Source organism: Geospiza fortis, unplaced genomic scaffold (assembly GCF_000277835.1).
Source record: "Geospiza fortis unplaced genomic scaffold, GeoFor_1.0 scaffold138, whole genome shotgun sequence".
NCBI lineage: Eukaryota > Metazoa > Chordata > Aves > Passeriformes > Thraupidae > Geospiza > Geospiza fortis.
This window is the reverse complement of record NW_005054307.1, coordinates 11,288,703-11,305,707: the sequence shown is the minus strand read 5'-3', so window position 1 is coordinate 11,305,707 and position 17,005 is coordinate 11,288,703. Positions and strand designations below refer to the sequence as shown.

The following is a 17,005-nucleotide window of genomic DNA, read 5'->3' as shown; positions in this document are numbered from 1 at the left end:
CTCCTACTGAAGCTGAGGAGTTCAGAACCAGACATAAACAATAGGTTATCTGCTGCTGTGGAATGCAACAGGTCCACCTGGATTGGCCCATCTGGGATGTTTGTAGTTAGTGGCCAATCCAGGACTGAATTCTCTCCGACAGAGTCGGAGAGAGCTCCTTTGTTTTCATTCTTTACTTTTCTATTCTTAGGTTAGGTAGCAGGTTCTGGAAACTCTCCTTTCCTTTTCTTTTAGTATAGTTATAATAGATGTATATATAATAAAATAATAAATCAAGCCTTCTGATAATGGAGTCAACCATCTCATCTCTTCCTTCACCCAAGACCCCTTGTGACAGCCATCACACTGCTTCCCAGAACAATATCCTCTAATGCGTTCTGAAAATTCCAGATTTTATATATGAAGTCAAAATATAGACTGGCAACTTGTATATTTCTAATCTGACACAAAAATGACAGCTTTCTGGGGTGCTGGTTTCATATTTATGTTCTTTTTGAAGGTCTGAAATCAGAGCTAAATACAATCACTGACCCTCTGCAGTCATTCCAGAGAGGAATTAAAAGTTACATACAAAGGACTAACAGATTACCCATGCCAATGGCCAGTCTAAGTCTACATGTAACAGAAGAAAAGGGACTTGTAGACGGTCATAAACTCAGTCTTTGGACCTCTTCTATGCTGCCAGTCCCATATAGATTAGGGCACACCTTGTTGCTTGAGGAAGCAGCTTCTCTGGCCTCTCTTACCTCATTAGCTCTCAGGGACAAGTAGGCAGTATCTCACTTTCAGACAATAATGTTTCTATTTAGCTCCAAATCAGCACCATTGCCAACCACTTCTTGCAATTTATTTGAAGCTTTGCTATGAGTTCACCCCTCCTGATATCAGAATCCTCTTTCACTATGAAATGAACCTATAATTGAACAAGTTTTGTGTGCTACCTACAAAGTCACTCTGACTAGCTAAAAGACAGATATGGGCAGGTGCCAAAGTTTACCTCAATAAATGCCTTAGCCATGTCCTTCAGACCCACTGGAGAGAAAGAGTTTTCAAGACCAAGCTAATTATCTGTGGGAATAGGGACAATCTCTTGCCAGCTGCAAGAGGTTTATGCTCACAGGATGGTCAGTCTCCTAAAAGCCCAATCAGAGTGATTGTAAAATATCTTTGAAATCAGCTCCTGCCAATGCTGAAGGCTGTAATTTAATTTGTTTCCACAGAAATCTTTAACATTCAATCCAAAAAAAAAAAAAAGCAAGTGAATGTGAATACATCAATTAAAATGCTGGGTGTCGACACTTTATTTGAACTGCATCTCATCAGTACTGGTACAGACTAGTATACTGTAATCCTGTTAATGCTGAATCTCTCCTTACAGGTTTCTCACAGGGCTTACAAGAAATCAAGAAATAAGGAGCTTCTGGCTTTCCAAAGACTCAGTAAGAATCAGAGATTCCAGTCATAGACACTTTTACCTCACCCAGTGCATGAAATTTCTGAAAACCACTACTTTTAAGAGAATTAAATGTATTGTATAAAAAAAAATTTTCTAATCATGCACATTTCAGCATGACTGTTTATTCCATTAAATCCCACTGTCTGACAGACTCAAATTTGATCTTTTTCTTCAGAAAGATGACTGTGTCAACCACAGGTGGTAAGTTTGCATATGAGGCACCTATCTAATGTAAGAAACTTAAGCACTGAGAGGTATTTGCATAGTCACCCTCTAACATCTTTGTATATTATTGCAGACAGGTGGTTGGAATTGTGAGCATTCAAATTTATCTGCCTGACCAGGCTAGAAAAACATGCAGGCCTAGATTCTTTTGAAAGTATGACTTAAACATGCCACGCTTAGATCTTTGAAATGCACTTTTTTCTCCCTATTTTGAATTGTGAGCTGGTTTCCCTTAATAAAATAGGTTAAAAAAACCCTAAACTCAACAGTATAAACAGGAAAATGAATACTCTTCCCCCATGCTTTCCCCCTAACCTCTTCACACCTTCCTGCTCATTGCATTTCCCTCAGGTGGAATTTGTTCTTTGTCTTATGCTGTCTATTTAGCTCTTTAACAAAAAAGTACTAGTGCAGAATCACAAGGAGCTTATGACCTCATGTATGCCTCAGTACAGACCTTAACATGATAAGAATTAGTGAAATAATTTGATGCAGTAACAGAACAATATTCAAGCATCATGTGCAGGTATTTTGCTATACAGAAATGTTACATCAGGTCTAGCAAGGAAAAGAAGAAAGGAAAAGGACTTTTCTATGCTTTTGAAGTACCGTTCCCAGTTCTGAATTTCAGAAAATATGTGTATATTCTTTTCCTAGTCATGAAAACATTTTACATTTCTACAAGTCTGGGTTTCTCAAACACACTTTTAAACTAAATGCTATTAGGTTTAACATTTTGTTTAATTCACAGCATGGTTCAGATTGTTTTTTGGTTTGTTTTCATGGCATGTACTTGTGCTATCTTTGAACACAGGCCAAAGGTACAGTCCCAGCAGAAAAACCTGAAGAAAATGCCAGCTACTTGAGGTAAGAACACATTCCCCATTGACTGAGAGAGATAACATGGGGGTCAGAAGGCCATTTGAAAGAATTCTTTCAAGGGATTAAGCAACAAATTGGTAAATTATAGATGTGCAAGACTCTGCTGTGACAAAATAATTCTATGTAGTTTTATCACAGTAGTATTAAACCTAATAATTCTATATATAAGTATTCTTTGAAACATAACTGCAAGAGTTGACTAAAGATACTCAATAGGGAGAGTACTCTGGAGAGGGAGCAGTGCCAGGAGAGCACCAATGATTTCTTAACATGTTTGAAGTGTCAGTAGTTCATAACAAACTATTCTAAATATGTGGCTGACAGATGCATAATCTCTCTGTATCTTTTCCATTACATAATCATTGCTTTTCCTCATACACCATTCCTCAGCTAAGACCTGCAATACAGTGAAATGTGAAAATACTGGAGAAGTCATTCTGAGTTTTTAAATTATATGTTCGCACAAATAAAGACCTTTTCCAGTGAAAGATTTCAAGGGAATTTGGATTGGCCATATACCCAGAAATAACTGCTAAACAAGGCCATATGTATTCATACAGCTGTACTTTCTGTTTTAAGTCTTGCTGATAGAGAAAACACAAATGGTAAGAGGGTTCATTTGATTATGCAGAAGTCAATTTGAAGTAAACAATTCATGAAACATATCCAACAAGCTGCAAGCAATTTGTGGAAAATATAAGGCATAGAGAAGGGAGGGGCACAGCAGCTGTGTTATACAGCCACTGACTTTGCTTGACAGAGACGTTGTTTAACATCACAGGTTGAATAAAACCTGTCAACCTGGTATAGCTGATTGCTGTCACCACAAAAGGTAAAGGAATCAGAATCTGTTCTTTATAGCTTTATATTGCTAAACTTATCAATATTTACTAATTAATTCTTGAGGCACTGACACTGGGACTAAAATCCAATGCCTGTAATCCAAACACCTCCAAAATCGCTCCTCTGAATATAACACACATCTAAATCTAGATAAAAAATTCAGATTCCCTAATTGTATTAATTTTATCATTCTCACAAAAATTACTAAAAATATCCTTTTAAACCTGGGAGCTGCACCTCAAATCTGTGAACAAGCAAACCAGTGAAGTAGGCTCTGAAAACATCTTTATGAACAATGTACCAAGAGCTGTTCTGCTGCAATGTTCTGCTCCTACCACATATGATTTACTTTGAAACTCTCCACATCGTTCCAGATGTGCCCCAATACCTGTTGCCAGCTAAAGTGCTCCTAGTACAAGAGCTAGGTGTGAAAAACTTGCTTTATTTCCTAATCCCACCATGCACCAAACTGCGTCACTCTGAGATCTGTCTGTGGCCAGTTATGAAAATATTTTAAACTTTGACCAACTTGTACCAGTCCTGGCAATATTGTCATGCTACCAAACATCAACAGCATGCTCCTGAATCAGACATCTAGCGCAAGGAACCCAGCTGCCTGGATAAACCTTTCTGGACCAGCAGACAAACATTCATGGCTGGAGCAGCTGGCTCTGTGGGATTAGTTACACTAGTGAAAAGGAGAACAAATACTGTAACTTTAGAGTGATAACTTTGGGGTCCATCTTGCACAGAGGTAAACGATAACACTGCCAGTAAGGCAGCAAGAAATCAGACTTGATTTCCCAAGTGATGTTGCACCTTCATATAATAGATATCAGAGCTTAAATGGCTAGTTTTTCCCTTCAGGAAGGTAATCCTGAGGTTCTTTCAGAGGCTTCACTGCTGTAAACAAAGTGGTGAGACATCTTGAGCAAACATTTACAACATGCAGAGTTGTCACTCAATTATATGCTTGAGTTACACTACATATTGAGTGACACTAATTGCACTGAAACTGGAATATTACTAACACATAGCTCAGCTACAATTTCATTTCTGTACACAGTGTTGTTGAATAATTTCAGTGTGATTAAATGTTAAGTTGTCAAGGCATGGATTTCCTAAAAGAGCTGCATCTAATACACTAGATGCCAAAATCACAGGGAAGTAGGTCTCATTGTGGAGACAGACCTACTACCCATTTTCTCTTAGTGCAAGACTGTAATTCACTTGTGTAGATCCCCTGAATCTGGCACTCTCTCATTTCCCAGTGTATTTCATGGTTTTGTGGAAAACAAACACAATATGGGAAGGCTCTTTGGTGGGGTTTTCATTGCTAAAATACAGAAGTGGGTTGCAGGAAATGCTTTTTCATTTCTTCTTCTTGCACAACAAAAAGCTAATTGAAAGACAATAGGGAAGAGCTCTGAAACAAGGGAGAGAAACACAGTAACCCTGAATGAGAGGAAAAACAGAGGGAAAGATGGTCATGGAGTTAAAGACAGACCTTGGGAGTCTGCAGAAGGGAGAGCAAAGGACACCATGGGCAAGAGAAAGAAGGACCAAGAACAGAATAACAAGGATGGCAGAGAAATAAACAAGAAATGAAGGGGAGCTGTTTGGAGAAGGTGGGCAAGGAACAAAGGTCCTGAAGTAGTGAAGGTGTTCAAAAAATTCTTGCTGGAGGAAAATGTAAAGCTCCCAGCTTTGTCATCACCAATCATGTGTCTTGCTGGAAGACATCCATGAAACTCTCACTGTGTTTGTTACAAAAGGAAAAATAGTTGGTGTGCAAGTGTTCAACCTGTCTGAAGAAGAAGAAATCATGATGGTCACTCTTGTTTACACATCAGAACCAGAGTTTCAGAGCCTGGAACTTCATTTGAATTACCTGAAAAGAGCTGAAACTTTTCCTCTGAAATTAATCACAGGACCTAGTTTGCCATTTTGTCATAAAAATCTCTGAATTATCAGGTTAACCTTGGTGTAAATCAGAAATTTACTTCCCTTAACATATTACCAATCATTCCAAAACAGCTCTATAGTATATACAGGCATATCCCTATCTAGATATAAAATAGTTGCTAATCTGCAATAATATAAGTAGAATATAAAGACATGTTCTATAAGCAAGAGGTAGTAGCAGATCAAGGAAATATTTATTAAAAAAAAAAAAAAAAAAAAAAAAAAAAAAAAAAAAAAAAAAAAAAAAAAAACAAAACCAAAAACCCAAACAGGTATAAAGCCACCTGCCAAAAATCTCCCATCTCCATGCTCTAACTCTTTAAAAGATAAGGTGAACAAGTGTATTTGCCTGTGTGCTTTTAGGGGCAGATAAAAGGGGTATTACTGCAAAGTCTTTATATGAAGAAGTATATTAATAAAAATAGGTATAATATTCTCAAGTTCCTCCTTCTAAAAAAGTTCAGAAAATCTTTCCTTTTAGCCCTTGGCTCTTCAAGACTTTTCAGCACTCATTAAAATGCACTTTTGAAATGAAATGGCTGATCAAAAGGCATGTTTTCTCTTCCCAGAATGAAATAGGTTTGCCTGGCTTTTGAACTGATCTTTCAGAGTATTAAAAGAGTTATTACCAACCTTTTGGACTGTATATCTGAAAAAAATCTGATAAATAGTTAGGTTTAAATCTTCTGAAATTACTTTAATAAACTAGGTCCATTATATTGAAATTTTACAATACTGAGCACACAGAAGGCACCAAAGATTTTCAGCATTTTTATAAATTGAGGGGATATATTTACTCAAACAGGCCTGTGTTGCTCTTAGTGTCTCTTTCCTTTTCAAATGCACATTATACACAAAAACAATTGACAGAGCTCAAACAAGAAGCAGTAGAGTTTGGGGTGGTTTATTTGCATTATTTGAGGGGGAAGATTTTGGCCTTTTTTCTTTTTTAATAACTAGCCATGAACATGAAGGGAGACTGGGTTCTTTTGATGGAAAAATCTTTGACAAAGTGTCAAGCTAAAGCTACTAGCTATACTTTGCTTTCTCTTGGGACAAGCAACAATTTATATTCTTCCATTGTCTTAAGAAGCCAACAAATAAAGTAAAATAACAATTCTACCATATCATTTTTTCAGTAATTGACTAGAGCCATAGCTGATTTAATACCTCTGAAAAACAAGAATTCAAGAACATGCATATTTTAAGAGCATCTGATACTGGCTTTCTATGGGCCAACATTATTTACCAGCTCTGTCAAGGTGCTATTATATTGCCTGTACACATCAATACAAACCTATTTCATTGAGCACACAATTCAGCTTCAGGAAAATCTACAGTGAAATGATGGTTCCCTTGATTAATATTAGCTCTAGTGTAAGCTGCAATCTAACAAAAATAATCATGAATTACCACCATCCACAGAACTGGTAGTTAGGGGCAAGAGCAATGCATTGTAAACAGCAATACATTAATAATGCTCTCAAAACTACTGTAGCAGTGGCACATTTTATACTCCTTACCCACATTATAGTCTCACTTCTGTTAGCAGAAAGTGTCATGTGGAAAAAAAATATAGATATGCTAAAACCAGAAGCCTAGTAAGTAACTCTGCATTGATCAAAACCAGTAGTATTTATTGGTAGTAAAACAAGTGCTTGTCTGAAATATTTCTGCAAAAAGAAACATTCAGACTTGAATAAAGACTCACATCTACCATATATTTTCCATACAAAAGACGTAAATCTAATACAAGTGCTTTAGTGTTGTTTTATTATGGAGGCCTGATGTCAAAAGATATCATTCTGTTGCATCTCTTGGATGGAATTTCTTTGTGTCTAGTCTCATAAACTGTTTGCAGAGTCAATTAACCTAATTTCCCCCTGAATCCATATTTTGAGCTCTTAGAAACTGAAGATTCAGAAATATTCAGATAATTTACTTGCAAATATCACTCACATTACTGAAATTTGTCACCTAGTTTCATTTGCTCTTAAACACTCAAAATCAATCCATGCAAACATAGGCACACCTACCTTATCACACTTCAGAAAGAAATTTCTTGTCTCTTAAGTGAAATCTTGGCATGCTACATGCTTCACACTACTCTGACCTCACAAGTAACAAATATTACTGAAATTTTCCATATTCCCCAAAACAGGACATGCAAGACATAGCATTGATGCTCCCTGGTGCTAAAGACTGTTTTATATGTGACGAGGAGATAGGATGAGCTGAGAGGCCAATAGCGCTGGATTTTTCAGTGTCAGCCCCATCTGCTGTCGGTCTGAAAGCTGGGCTGGATCAGGTCAGTCCCTGTGAGCACCACACGTCTGCCAGAGTTCACTTTAGGAGAATATGCCTGGAGTCAGCCCTAGGAGCCTGGTCCAAGCACAGCGCCTTTCATCTGCACCCTGCTATTAGGGCTTCATCGAAAACTGATCTTAGTAAATTTTCTCTAAATATAGAAGTAAACCCAGTAGATTTGAAAAGTGAGCATATTCTCTAATGGCTTAACAACCTCAAAGGGTTCTGTACATAATACATTAGAGCATTGAGAAAGTCACACTTGATTTCCTATTTGTTTTCAGTGAACCCACGCAAAGTATAACTGGAGCCAGACAAAACTAAATTCCACCTGCAATGCTGCTGCCATGACTATGTGAGCTCAAGATGTTATTTAATAACTGCAACTCCTCTTTTTTCCTCTCACTAAAATGTGTACATGAATTTGAAATACAGAATAAAGTGTCAAGAGCTTCCAGCCCAGATATTTTTGGATACAGACTTTTTTTCTGAACAGATTGCTTCTTCTTTACTATGCATATGAAAGCATGTTCCAGATAAAGAATCTTATGGAAAATCAAATTGAGCCAGTTGAGAGTTTAATTTGACATTATTTGACTGGCCATTTAATTTTATTTACTTAATTTATCAGCTCAAAAGAAACAATGACAGGAAAAGCCATATTGGGAATTATCAAGCAAATAAAATTACACTTGAATTAACAAGCTGAAATTAGCTAAGTGATTTGTTGTGCAGCTAATCACAAACTTGATAGAATGAGCTTATACTAATTTCTCAGCCTCCAAACCATTAGCATCACTACAATTCGACATACTGGGAATTTGCTGGATCCTGTGCACGACCACAAATGCATCTGAAAGTCCCACTTTCACTGGGTGGTTGGTTGAACTTATCTGTGTCACAGCAACAGGAATCTAAAAGACAAAACAGGAAGACATCATTGAAATATTGAACTAGAAAAAAAGATTAAAAATAAAAAGTCCTGCCAAAATGAACACTTAACCAGTGTAACTTAAAAGTCCTAAATAAATATTTTATACAACATAGCACAATAGAACCAAGAATTATTTGAAGCTAGAAATTACTGGTTTTACTTTGTATTTTATCTCAATTTTCTTTGCATTGTTTTCACATGAACCCTTAGAGGTAGAAATATTGTCAGTGACAAAGCAGAAAAGCATAGTAATTTCCAGTAATTTATTTCCCTCAACTGAAGAAAAAGTGGAATGATGCGCCAGTACACTCAAGGATGAGGAGGCAATACCTCCTGTCTACTGTTGAACACAAAAACTGTGAAAGTTCAGCTTGGGATGAACATTTAAAAACTTATGGTTAAGTTAACTTGCACTGAAAACACTGTGAATTTTTATCTGTAAAGAGTTCTGACAGAATAATAATGATATTTATTATGTTCTTGAATAGCAGGAAAACAGTGTTGTGGTAAACATGGAAAACTCCAGATGCTCAATTGCCAATATTTAGAGGAAGGAATAAAAATATGTAGATAGTCAAAGACCATTCCAGCTTTATGTTACAGAGCTATTGACACTGGGTAACATGGCTGCATGAAAACAAATGCCAGGTTTGATTCCATTGGGACAAGATTGCAGCTTTGGCTGATACTTCTATATAGATATAATAGGACAGAAAGTTTTTGAGATGTTTGATTTAGTGACTTGTAGCATTTCTTCAATATTAATATAGTTTAATAGATTGACTTGTCACAAAAAAGCAGCCATCACTAAAGGAGCAGCTCAGACTGACTATGTGCCTTTACAGCATTCAAAAGTTCTATCCAAAACTGAGTAGGAAACCTAAATTTGCTGTCTAGCAGTTCTCCAGATGGCACTAGCAGAGTAAAAATAATGAAATGCCTGGATCAATTAACAAGGTTAGACATTGCAAAAAATGCAAGGATAATAATACAGACAAAAAAGAGTGTAAGGTAGAGTTTGGGGACCTTGGTGTAGGAAGCAGCAGTCCTAGAAGGAATCTCAGTATTGTAGCGGATGAACAATTCCAGCTGTGAGAGGGGACATCTCAGCAAGAAAACTTAATTGATATATTTGGTCACACAAACAGTGAAATATAGCCTAGATGTGGGGTGACCATTTTACTTGCACCTGAAAATTAGATCATTGCTGATATATCACACAGACTTTGAAAGGATATATTTCTTAAAAAGATGCTAAAGATTAAGAGAAGGAAGATTAAAAGTGTCATAAAAATATTTTGTAAATTGCTCCAGTTCTCAAATGCCATTAACAGAAGTGTTATAAATGTTCTTTCTATTTGACTTCTGGATGAAATGCTGAAAAGCTCATTAGATTACCACAAACAAGTACTACAAAAGGCAAAAATTACTCAGGGACTAGAGTCTTTTATTCTAGCACAGAAAGATACAAGCAGTTTCCAGAGCAGTTGGAAACTTCAGGCAGGTACCTTAGGAGCAGAATAAGCCACAGCTTTCTATGACTTTCTGCCAGCAGCTGTTTTCACATATCTTATATTTGGATATCTTACTTTTCAAAGATGCCTTTCAGTTAACCAGAAGTTTCTAGGCTGAAGGCAGATGGAACTGGATCAAGTGTAAGATACTGAGATACAAGGTATTAGTTTAGATAACCCAATAGCTTGCTATGGCTTTACTTGTGTAAAACTACAAAAATTATATAGTTGGCCAGTATTTTTCACATAGCAGAAAAATGCTTAAGTAAAAAGCTGGGTATTCATCCAGTGACTTAAGGACTCAGTTCTGTCTACATGATAATTAATAGCATGATTTCTGGCATTTGAGTTAAGGATCAGTAGTTCTCCTTGCTCCCAAAATACCTTTTGGTTTTGCTTTTTCCCAATTACACAGGTAAGTAAGTTCTGGTGAATTAAACATTGTCATAAATATCCATTCTTTTTACTTAATTTAGTGACTGTTTTTTTCAGGGTTCTTGCACACACGATCTGGTGTGGTATAAAAAAGGCTTGTGGCATGTTGTCAAAGTGACACGAAAAAGAAAACTGGCTTGGAAATACTGCTAGAAATACATCAGGTTAAATTTGGCTTATATCAGCTGAGCTCAGATGCAGTTATTGGATAATATGACAGAAGAAGGCCGAAAGCCATATTTTCAAATTCTTCAAAATAAAAGACTCACTAAGTTCAGAACTAAGTCTATAAATTTTCTGCAGCATGAAAGCTTAAACAAAATAAGGGAATTATTCATAGTCTCAGAACACTGGAAAGAAAAGCTTACGTTAACTATCAAAGAAACTGTCTTAAAGGATTTTGAGGAGGATATTCTATACAACCTATTGAAAGTTAAGTTAGAAATAGCACTGATGAGGAGGATGCAATGACTTTCTCTTCAAAGTTAGAGAGGAAACACAGCAGTTGAAGAAAGGACACAGAGTGTATTTGGAATTGGAATTAGTAGGTTTGTGACAAAAGATGCTGGCAAAATTGTCATCTTAATGCATAAATTGTGTCTGATGCATGAAAAGGATTGTACTCATTTGTATCATGTGAATGTAAATCAGGAGAAGTTGCACTCTGACCTTTCTGAATGAGACTCCTTTCTTTTTAGTCTAGTGCCTTTTCACATGTTTATCATAAATTTTTGAATTACTGTAAAATTTGCATCTTTCCCTCAAAAATTATGAAAAAAGCAAGCTATTTAATTTTTTTTGTTTTGTTTGGTTTGGTTTTGTTTTGCTTCTGGGAAGGAGTGATGATTTCTTGCAGTACTAATGCCGCAAGTCAGGGGTTTGGGTATTTTATTTTATTTTATTTTAATTTTATTTTTAAAAAATAAATTTATTTTCATTACAACCTGGTTCAGATCTTGAAAGTTAATAAAATTATGAATGACTCAGTGATATGTGATATTAAAACAGGATGCAGTAGCCAAGTTGAACAGAAAATATATTGAAAAACTTCAAGAGAAATTAGAAAAACTTGAAGCAGAAGTAACAATGGATTTTGCCAAAATCCCTGCAGGTGTCAATACTCTAGTGCCAGGGATTCTACTGAGAGCAAGGAACATTCAAAATAATTTCTAAAACAAATAAGAAAGTAGTAGGGTCCAGTCTAGCAGAAGCAGCAGCCAACAGTTTGGATACATGTTTCAGAAACAAGGCTTAGAAGCAAGAGCTTCTGTAAGATCAAAAAAGAAAATTTAAATTAGTATAGTCAGCTCTTCAAACTGAAGGGCAGCTTGTGTGAAACAATAATGCAGTCAGAAATGCAGCCAAAGTAGAAGGCAATCCACAACCTAGGAACACTCTTATTCTGAAAAACTACAGTGCCATTATACCTGTATTCACAAAAACGTATATTAATTTTTAAGGAGTGGAAAAAGAAGTTGGTAATGTGTGTACTGAGTGCCATATTACAGGTGAAATCTTTTGCATAAGATGTCAAGATAAAATGAGCTTTTACCATATGCTATCTGATTAGGAAACATTCCCTTTTGACAGAAAGCTTGTAGTAAATATTAAAATAACTTATGGAATATTACAGCAAAACATAGATAGAAAGCAGAGAGCTGCTGTTCTGGATTTCTCACCAGAATGGCAAGATAAGCCATAACAGGCTGACATGTTAAATGGTTGAGCAGAGAGCTAGGAACCTGCAAGTGATTGCTAATGGTTGGCAAGGATTTTACAGCATTACCTTCTTAGAATGGCTTTTAGCTAGAATAATTCTAAACCATCTGTTAGCTCTACCACAGAAAATGTGATCTTTTGTGTTGTACAAATCAGCAGTTTATGAATAAACTTCCCACGCTAGCACTGAGGCCATTAATGTCTATATTTTGGATTGTATACTTCAACAGTAAGGAGAAGGGAATTTACAATTTGTACCGAGTTCTGTGTATCAATGGGATCTGTAATCTAGACAGCATTTTTCATAGGACTTCTCAAATTTTATTCTTTTCAACTGTAAGGTCATATCAGAATCCTATTCTTCAAAAAATGATAAAATCACAGCCTCTTAACTTATTCTGAAGGAGGTGGTAAGCAGGTTGCAATTACTGCCCCACTTCAAAAGTGAGTCAAAGAGTCAAAGTATGTTGCGAAATAATAATTAGGAACACAATATAGTGTTTATTTAGGGTTTTCATTGCCAGTTTCCTAAGTAGTAATTAATAAGCCCACAGGCTAAACTGCATAAAAATCAGGAATTTCAATTTGTGTAAATTGACCACCTCAAAAATAAAAAATCATTTCCATGTCCATATTTTTGATAACAATAAAAAGGCAAAAATAGCACTATGGGATTTTTTGATATTTAGTTTTTTGTGGTTTTGCATTTTTGTGGGTTTTTTTTTTTGGAATTGTTTCTTTGGGTTATTTTTTGGCTTTTTTTTTTTTTTAATAGTTTTCAGGAAACAATAGCAAGGTTTGGATTCTTGTTACTGAAAACAGAATATTTTCTTTCATGCCTAGCAGGGGCATCAGTTTTATTTAAGTGCTAGCATTTAATAATTTTAATTTAATTCTGTCTCCTTCTTAGAATAGAAATTCATTCTACTACAAGCCTCTTTTAGAATTATTTTCCAAACTCATATATTGGGCAATTTTGAGCAAATATTATAACTTTAATAATGGTTTCTGGATGACTACATAAATAGAGAGTCATTACTATTTAAATGAACAAAGTGAGCCTTCTCTAAAGATATTAAGAAAAATATCCTAAACAATTAACAAGACCTATGGAACCATTGCCTAATTTGTTCTATATTAATCATGGATAAAAAAAGAAACCAAATATTACACTAAGGAATATTAGCTCTAAGCATTAATGGGAAAAGACTATATAGAATAGTCATTTTGTTTAATAAGAAGCGAAACTTGAGAATTGAACTTCGGTGAAACTTAGAACATAAGAAATGAGTATTCACTACTAATACATAAAAAGTATGCCTTTGCCAAAATTCTTCCTTATTCCTCTGTTCTGCTGGCTCATTTGCCAGAATGTATTTCATATGTAGTAGATGTACACCAGTAAAATTTTCATGCCAGCTGATGTTTCCTGACATACCGACCATTTGCTAGAATAGTGTTGGTGTAAGCAAAGTGACCTTTAAAATGGAAGGCACATGCACTGTAAAAGAAGTAATTTGCTAAATAGGTAAATAATTTACTTGCTATAGGACCTTGTTATATTTCAAATTGTTTTCACATTTTGAAAACTTGACCATACAGCTCCTTGTCCTAACAATTAACTCTTCTGAAAGATATTCTGACGTCTTTGTCTTTTCTGATAGTTCTGCTCCTTTTCTATTTTTTTTTTAATTTTGGAGAGAACTTTTAAATTTCAGGTTGCTTTCTATTGGGGAAAACAACAGAATGCAGAAGATTGGGCAGAGCAACTCCTTTGGTATTCCACAAACCTCTGCCAGGATCCTGTCTTGGTGGTCAACACGAGGTTTATGAGACAGCAAACCTAATTTGGGAGCAGGAAGAAAGTGAAAAAAGGGACTCTCAGACTGTTTGAATAAATAAGAAATAAAAGGTAAAATTTACCTAAAGTGCATTGGACATAAAACTCCCTAGTTGTATCTGCCTTAAATGTATAATCACAGTTATTTTAAAGGTAGACTCTTCTAGGTAAAGACAAGAGCCAAGACAGAGCCCCTGTGGGATGTTTGATGAAGCTACTGGCAACCTGTTTGCTGTATTTCTCACATGGTGCTCCAACTGGGGGACTTTCAATGACAATGCCATGAAGACCGCTTGGATTTGCCATGCATCACTGTAATTTTTGATGAACTGTGATGCTAAAATAAAATAGCACCAAAAAGACAGTAGAAATCTTGTGCATCTTTTAGTCATGCTAGTGAGCACTTCCACAAGTAATCTTACTGGAGGTAATGGGGCACCTGATAATGTGACTCAGCAGCAAGAGAAATGGCTCCAGATGGGAGGACTTCCTCAGAAAGCAATGGATTCAGCACTGCAAAGTAAATAAATTCCTAGCAAGGCATATAAGGACTAGGACCAAGTCTAAAATGATAAATGACTTGTTTGTTCTTTTCAGACAACTTGCGTCTGATCAGTGATTGGCAATTTTATTTAATTTTGCTCATTTAGATGAAAAGCTAAGATAGTGGTAAAGGAGTAAAGGCTGCAAATCTAGAGTGTAGTTGTCTAGAAATCTCAGTCTCAAAACCCATTCCCCAAGTAATTCTGATGGAATATATTAGTTGTAAAGTTCTAAAATATTTAGAAAAATCTTTTGTCAAAAGATTTACAGATCATTAATACATTACTATTACCACTTAAAAAAATCTCTTTCCTTAGTTATGTGCAATAGCTTTAAAGTAATGTTTGGAAATTCCATTCAGGACAGGAATAACTCATGAGAGGGGATGAGTTCAAAGATTCAGCAGTAGCTAAAAGCACATGATTCCATTTGCAAATTCTAGTTTTCTGTCTCAAGATAAATGCACAGAACATTAATAACTCCTATCCACAAAAGCAATGGGGTTTTGGAGGAAGCTGCCAGTAATGTAATGAGAGCAAGCAGCCTGTGCATTCTAGATCAGAAATTGTTTATCCATGAATTAGATGTCATACCTCCCTGCAATTCTAGGAACCACTTGTGGTAAAGGAGTGGCTCATTTATTTGTCTTTTCCTAAATGAATAATGTTTTCAACTACCTGACACTCTGCATCATCATTTTCTTTTGTGCAAAATGTATGCCAGATACTTTCAAATTAGAGCAGTAACTTCTATTACCCATATTAGATCAAATTTGCACAGGACTAGATAACAGGGAGTGCAGTGCATCTCATAACCAGGAATAGAAGTCTCCTGAAAATGTCACCATTTTAATGTCAGAATGCATATATAACTAGTATCCAACTCCACTCCTCTAGGCCTTGAAGGCAGGAAATTTTGTGCAGTCTTTAGAAGTTTTTATTTTTCTTTAGAAAGTTTTCAACTACAGGAGATAACCAAAGCTTTTAGTGCGCACTCTTTTGATCAAGTACAATTGAGCTCCATTGTCCTAAGCAGAGTAAACCTTACATGAACTTGGATCCAAAATGCAAATAAACTGCATTTTCATAGATGAAGACTGCAACCTGCACCTAACATTCAGAAAAAACTCCAAGCAGACCTTGCATCATCATGTCTTTTATAAGAAAAGGAAAGCCATGTACATGGGCATACCAGAAGTTTCTTGTTTCTACAATACTGATCCAGTAAGAACATCTTGCAGCAATCCTTTTCCAAGACATCTGTCTTAGGTGAAGGTATGACTGCTGCTAACAGAAAATCCCAGATCCTGTCTAGCTTGCTAGTGAAGGGCAGAGGAATGTTATTATTTCTGCTTCATTAAAGGTGCATAGCTATAACACAGGCACGAAAAATGAGCCTGAAAGCTCACAAGTGTTTTATAGCAGAGAGAGAACAGAAGAGAAAAGAGATTTCTTGAAGTCTGGACAATTGGTTGCATCACTTATTAGAGTTTCTTACTATAAGAAGAATAACTGAGAGTTGCATTTTGAAGAGAAAGTCACAGTGTACATGCCAAACAGATTAAAATAACAAAACAAAGCAGAACAAAAAACCCAAACCAAGCAAAACCAAAAAACAAACAAAAAAAAGGACATCAAATCTCATATTGTCACTAGAGATTTAAACTTTTCTACTTTCTGATTCTTATTTGCATGAATCAGAGAATCACAGAATACCAGGCTGAAAGGGGACCTCAAGGATGACCTGCTCCAACCCTTACTGGCAAAAGCACTGAAATTCAAATAAACGATAGTTACCAGAGCTCTAGCAACTCTAGAAAAAAAATCACTCAAAGCAACAAGTGGAATTCTGAAACACTTGGAGAATGCACAAGAGCCCATTTAAGACAACATATTGGTGCTATGAAGGCAAACCAAATGGCCTCAATCTAAGCAATTTTATCACCAAACAGATTGAAAACCTCAGGGCTAGCAATACAAACCAGGTATTTCTTGCATATATTTCATATGAACTTTGAAATATATGAGTTGCCAAAAAATTACAGCTGCAGGAAACAGATGATCTTTTAACAATAACCATTGATTCTAGATTATTTTGAAATGGGCAAGATTGGGTAGACTAATAAAAAAATAAGATGCCATCTTTCAAAACCCATGGAGAATTTACTAGAAGCCCAGGAATTTACTGAACATTTAACGCTCACAAACATCCAAAAAAGCCCAGTTGAAATCCAGGACTAGTACATTTGTGTCATGTTGACGCTTTTAAGTCAATTATATGAACATCACTTTAATAATATATTGTTTTCATCAAAACAGTGATTTTATAAGCAGTATAATGAA

General features: G+C 35.8%; 1 protein-coding gene across 1 annotated transcript in view; it reads right to left on the bottom strand.

The window, feature by feature from the left end:
- PLXDC2 (plexin domain containing 2) overlaps positions 1-17,005 on the bottom strand; it is a 255,390-nt gene that overhangs the window by 54,752 nt on the left and 183,633 nt on the right. The window contains exon 7 of the mRNA XM_031066745.1: positions 8,493-8,592. Coding sequence (XP_030922605.1) covers positions 8,493-8,592 — 100 coding nt within the window. The remainder of the gene's footprint in view (positions 1-8,492; positions 8,593-17,005) is intronic.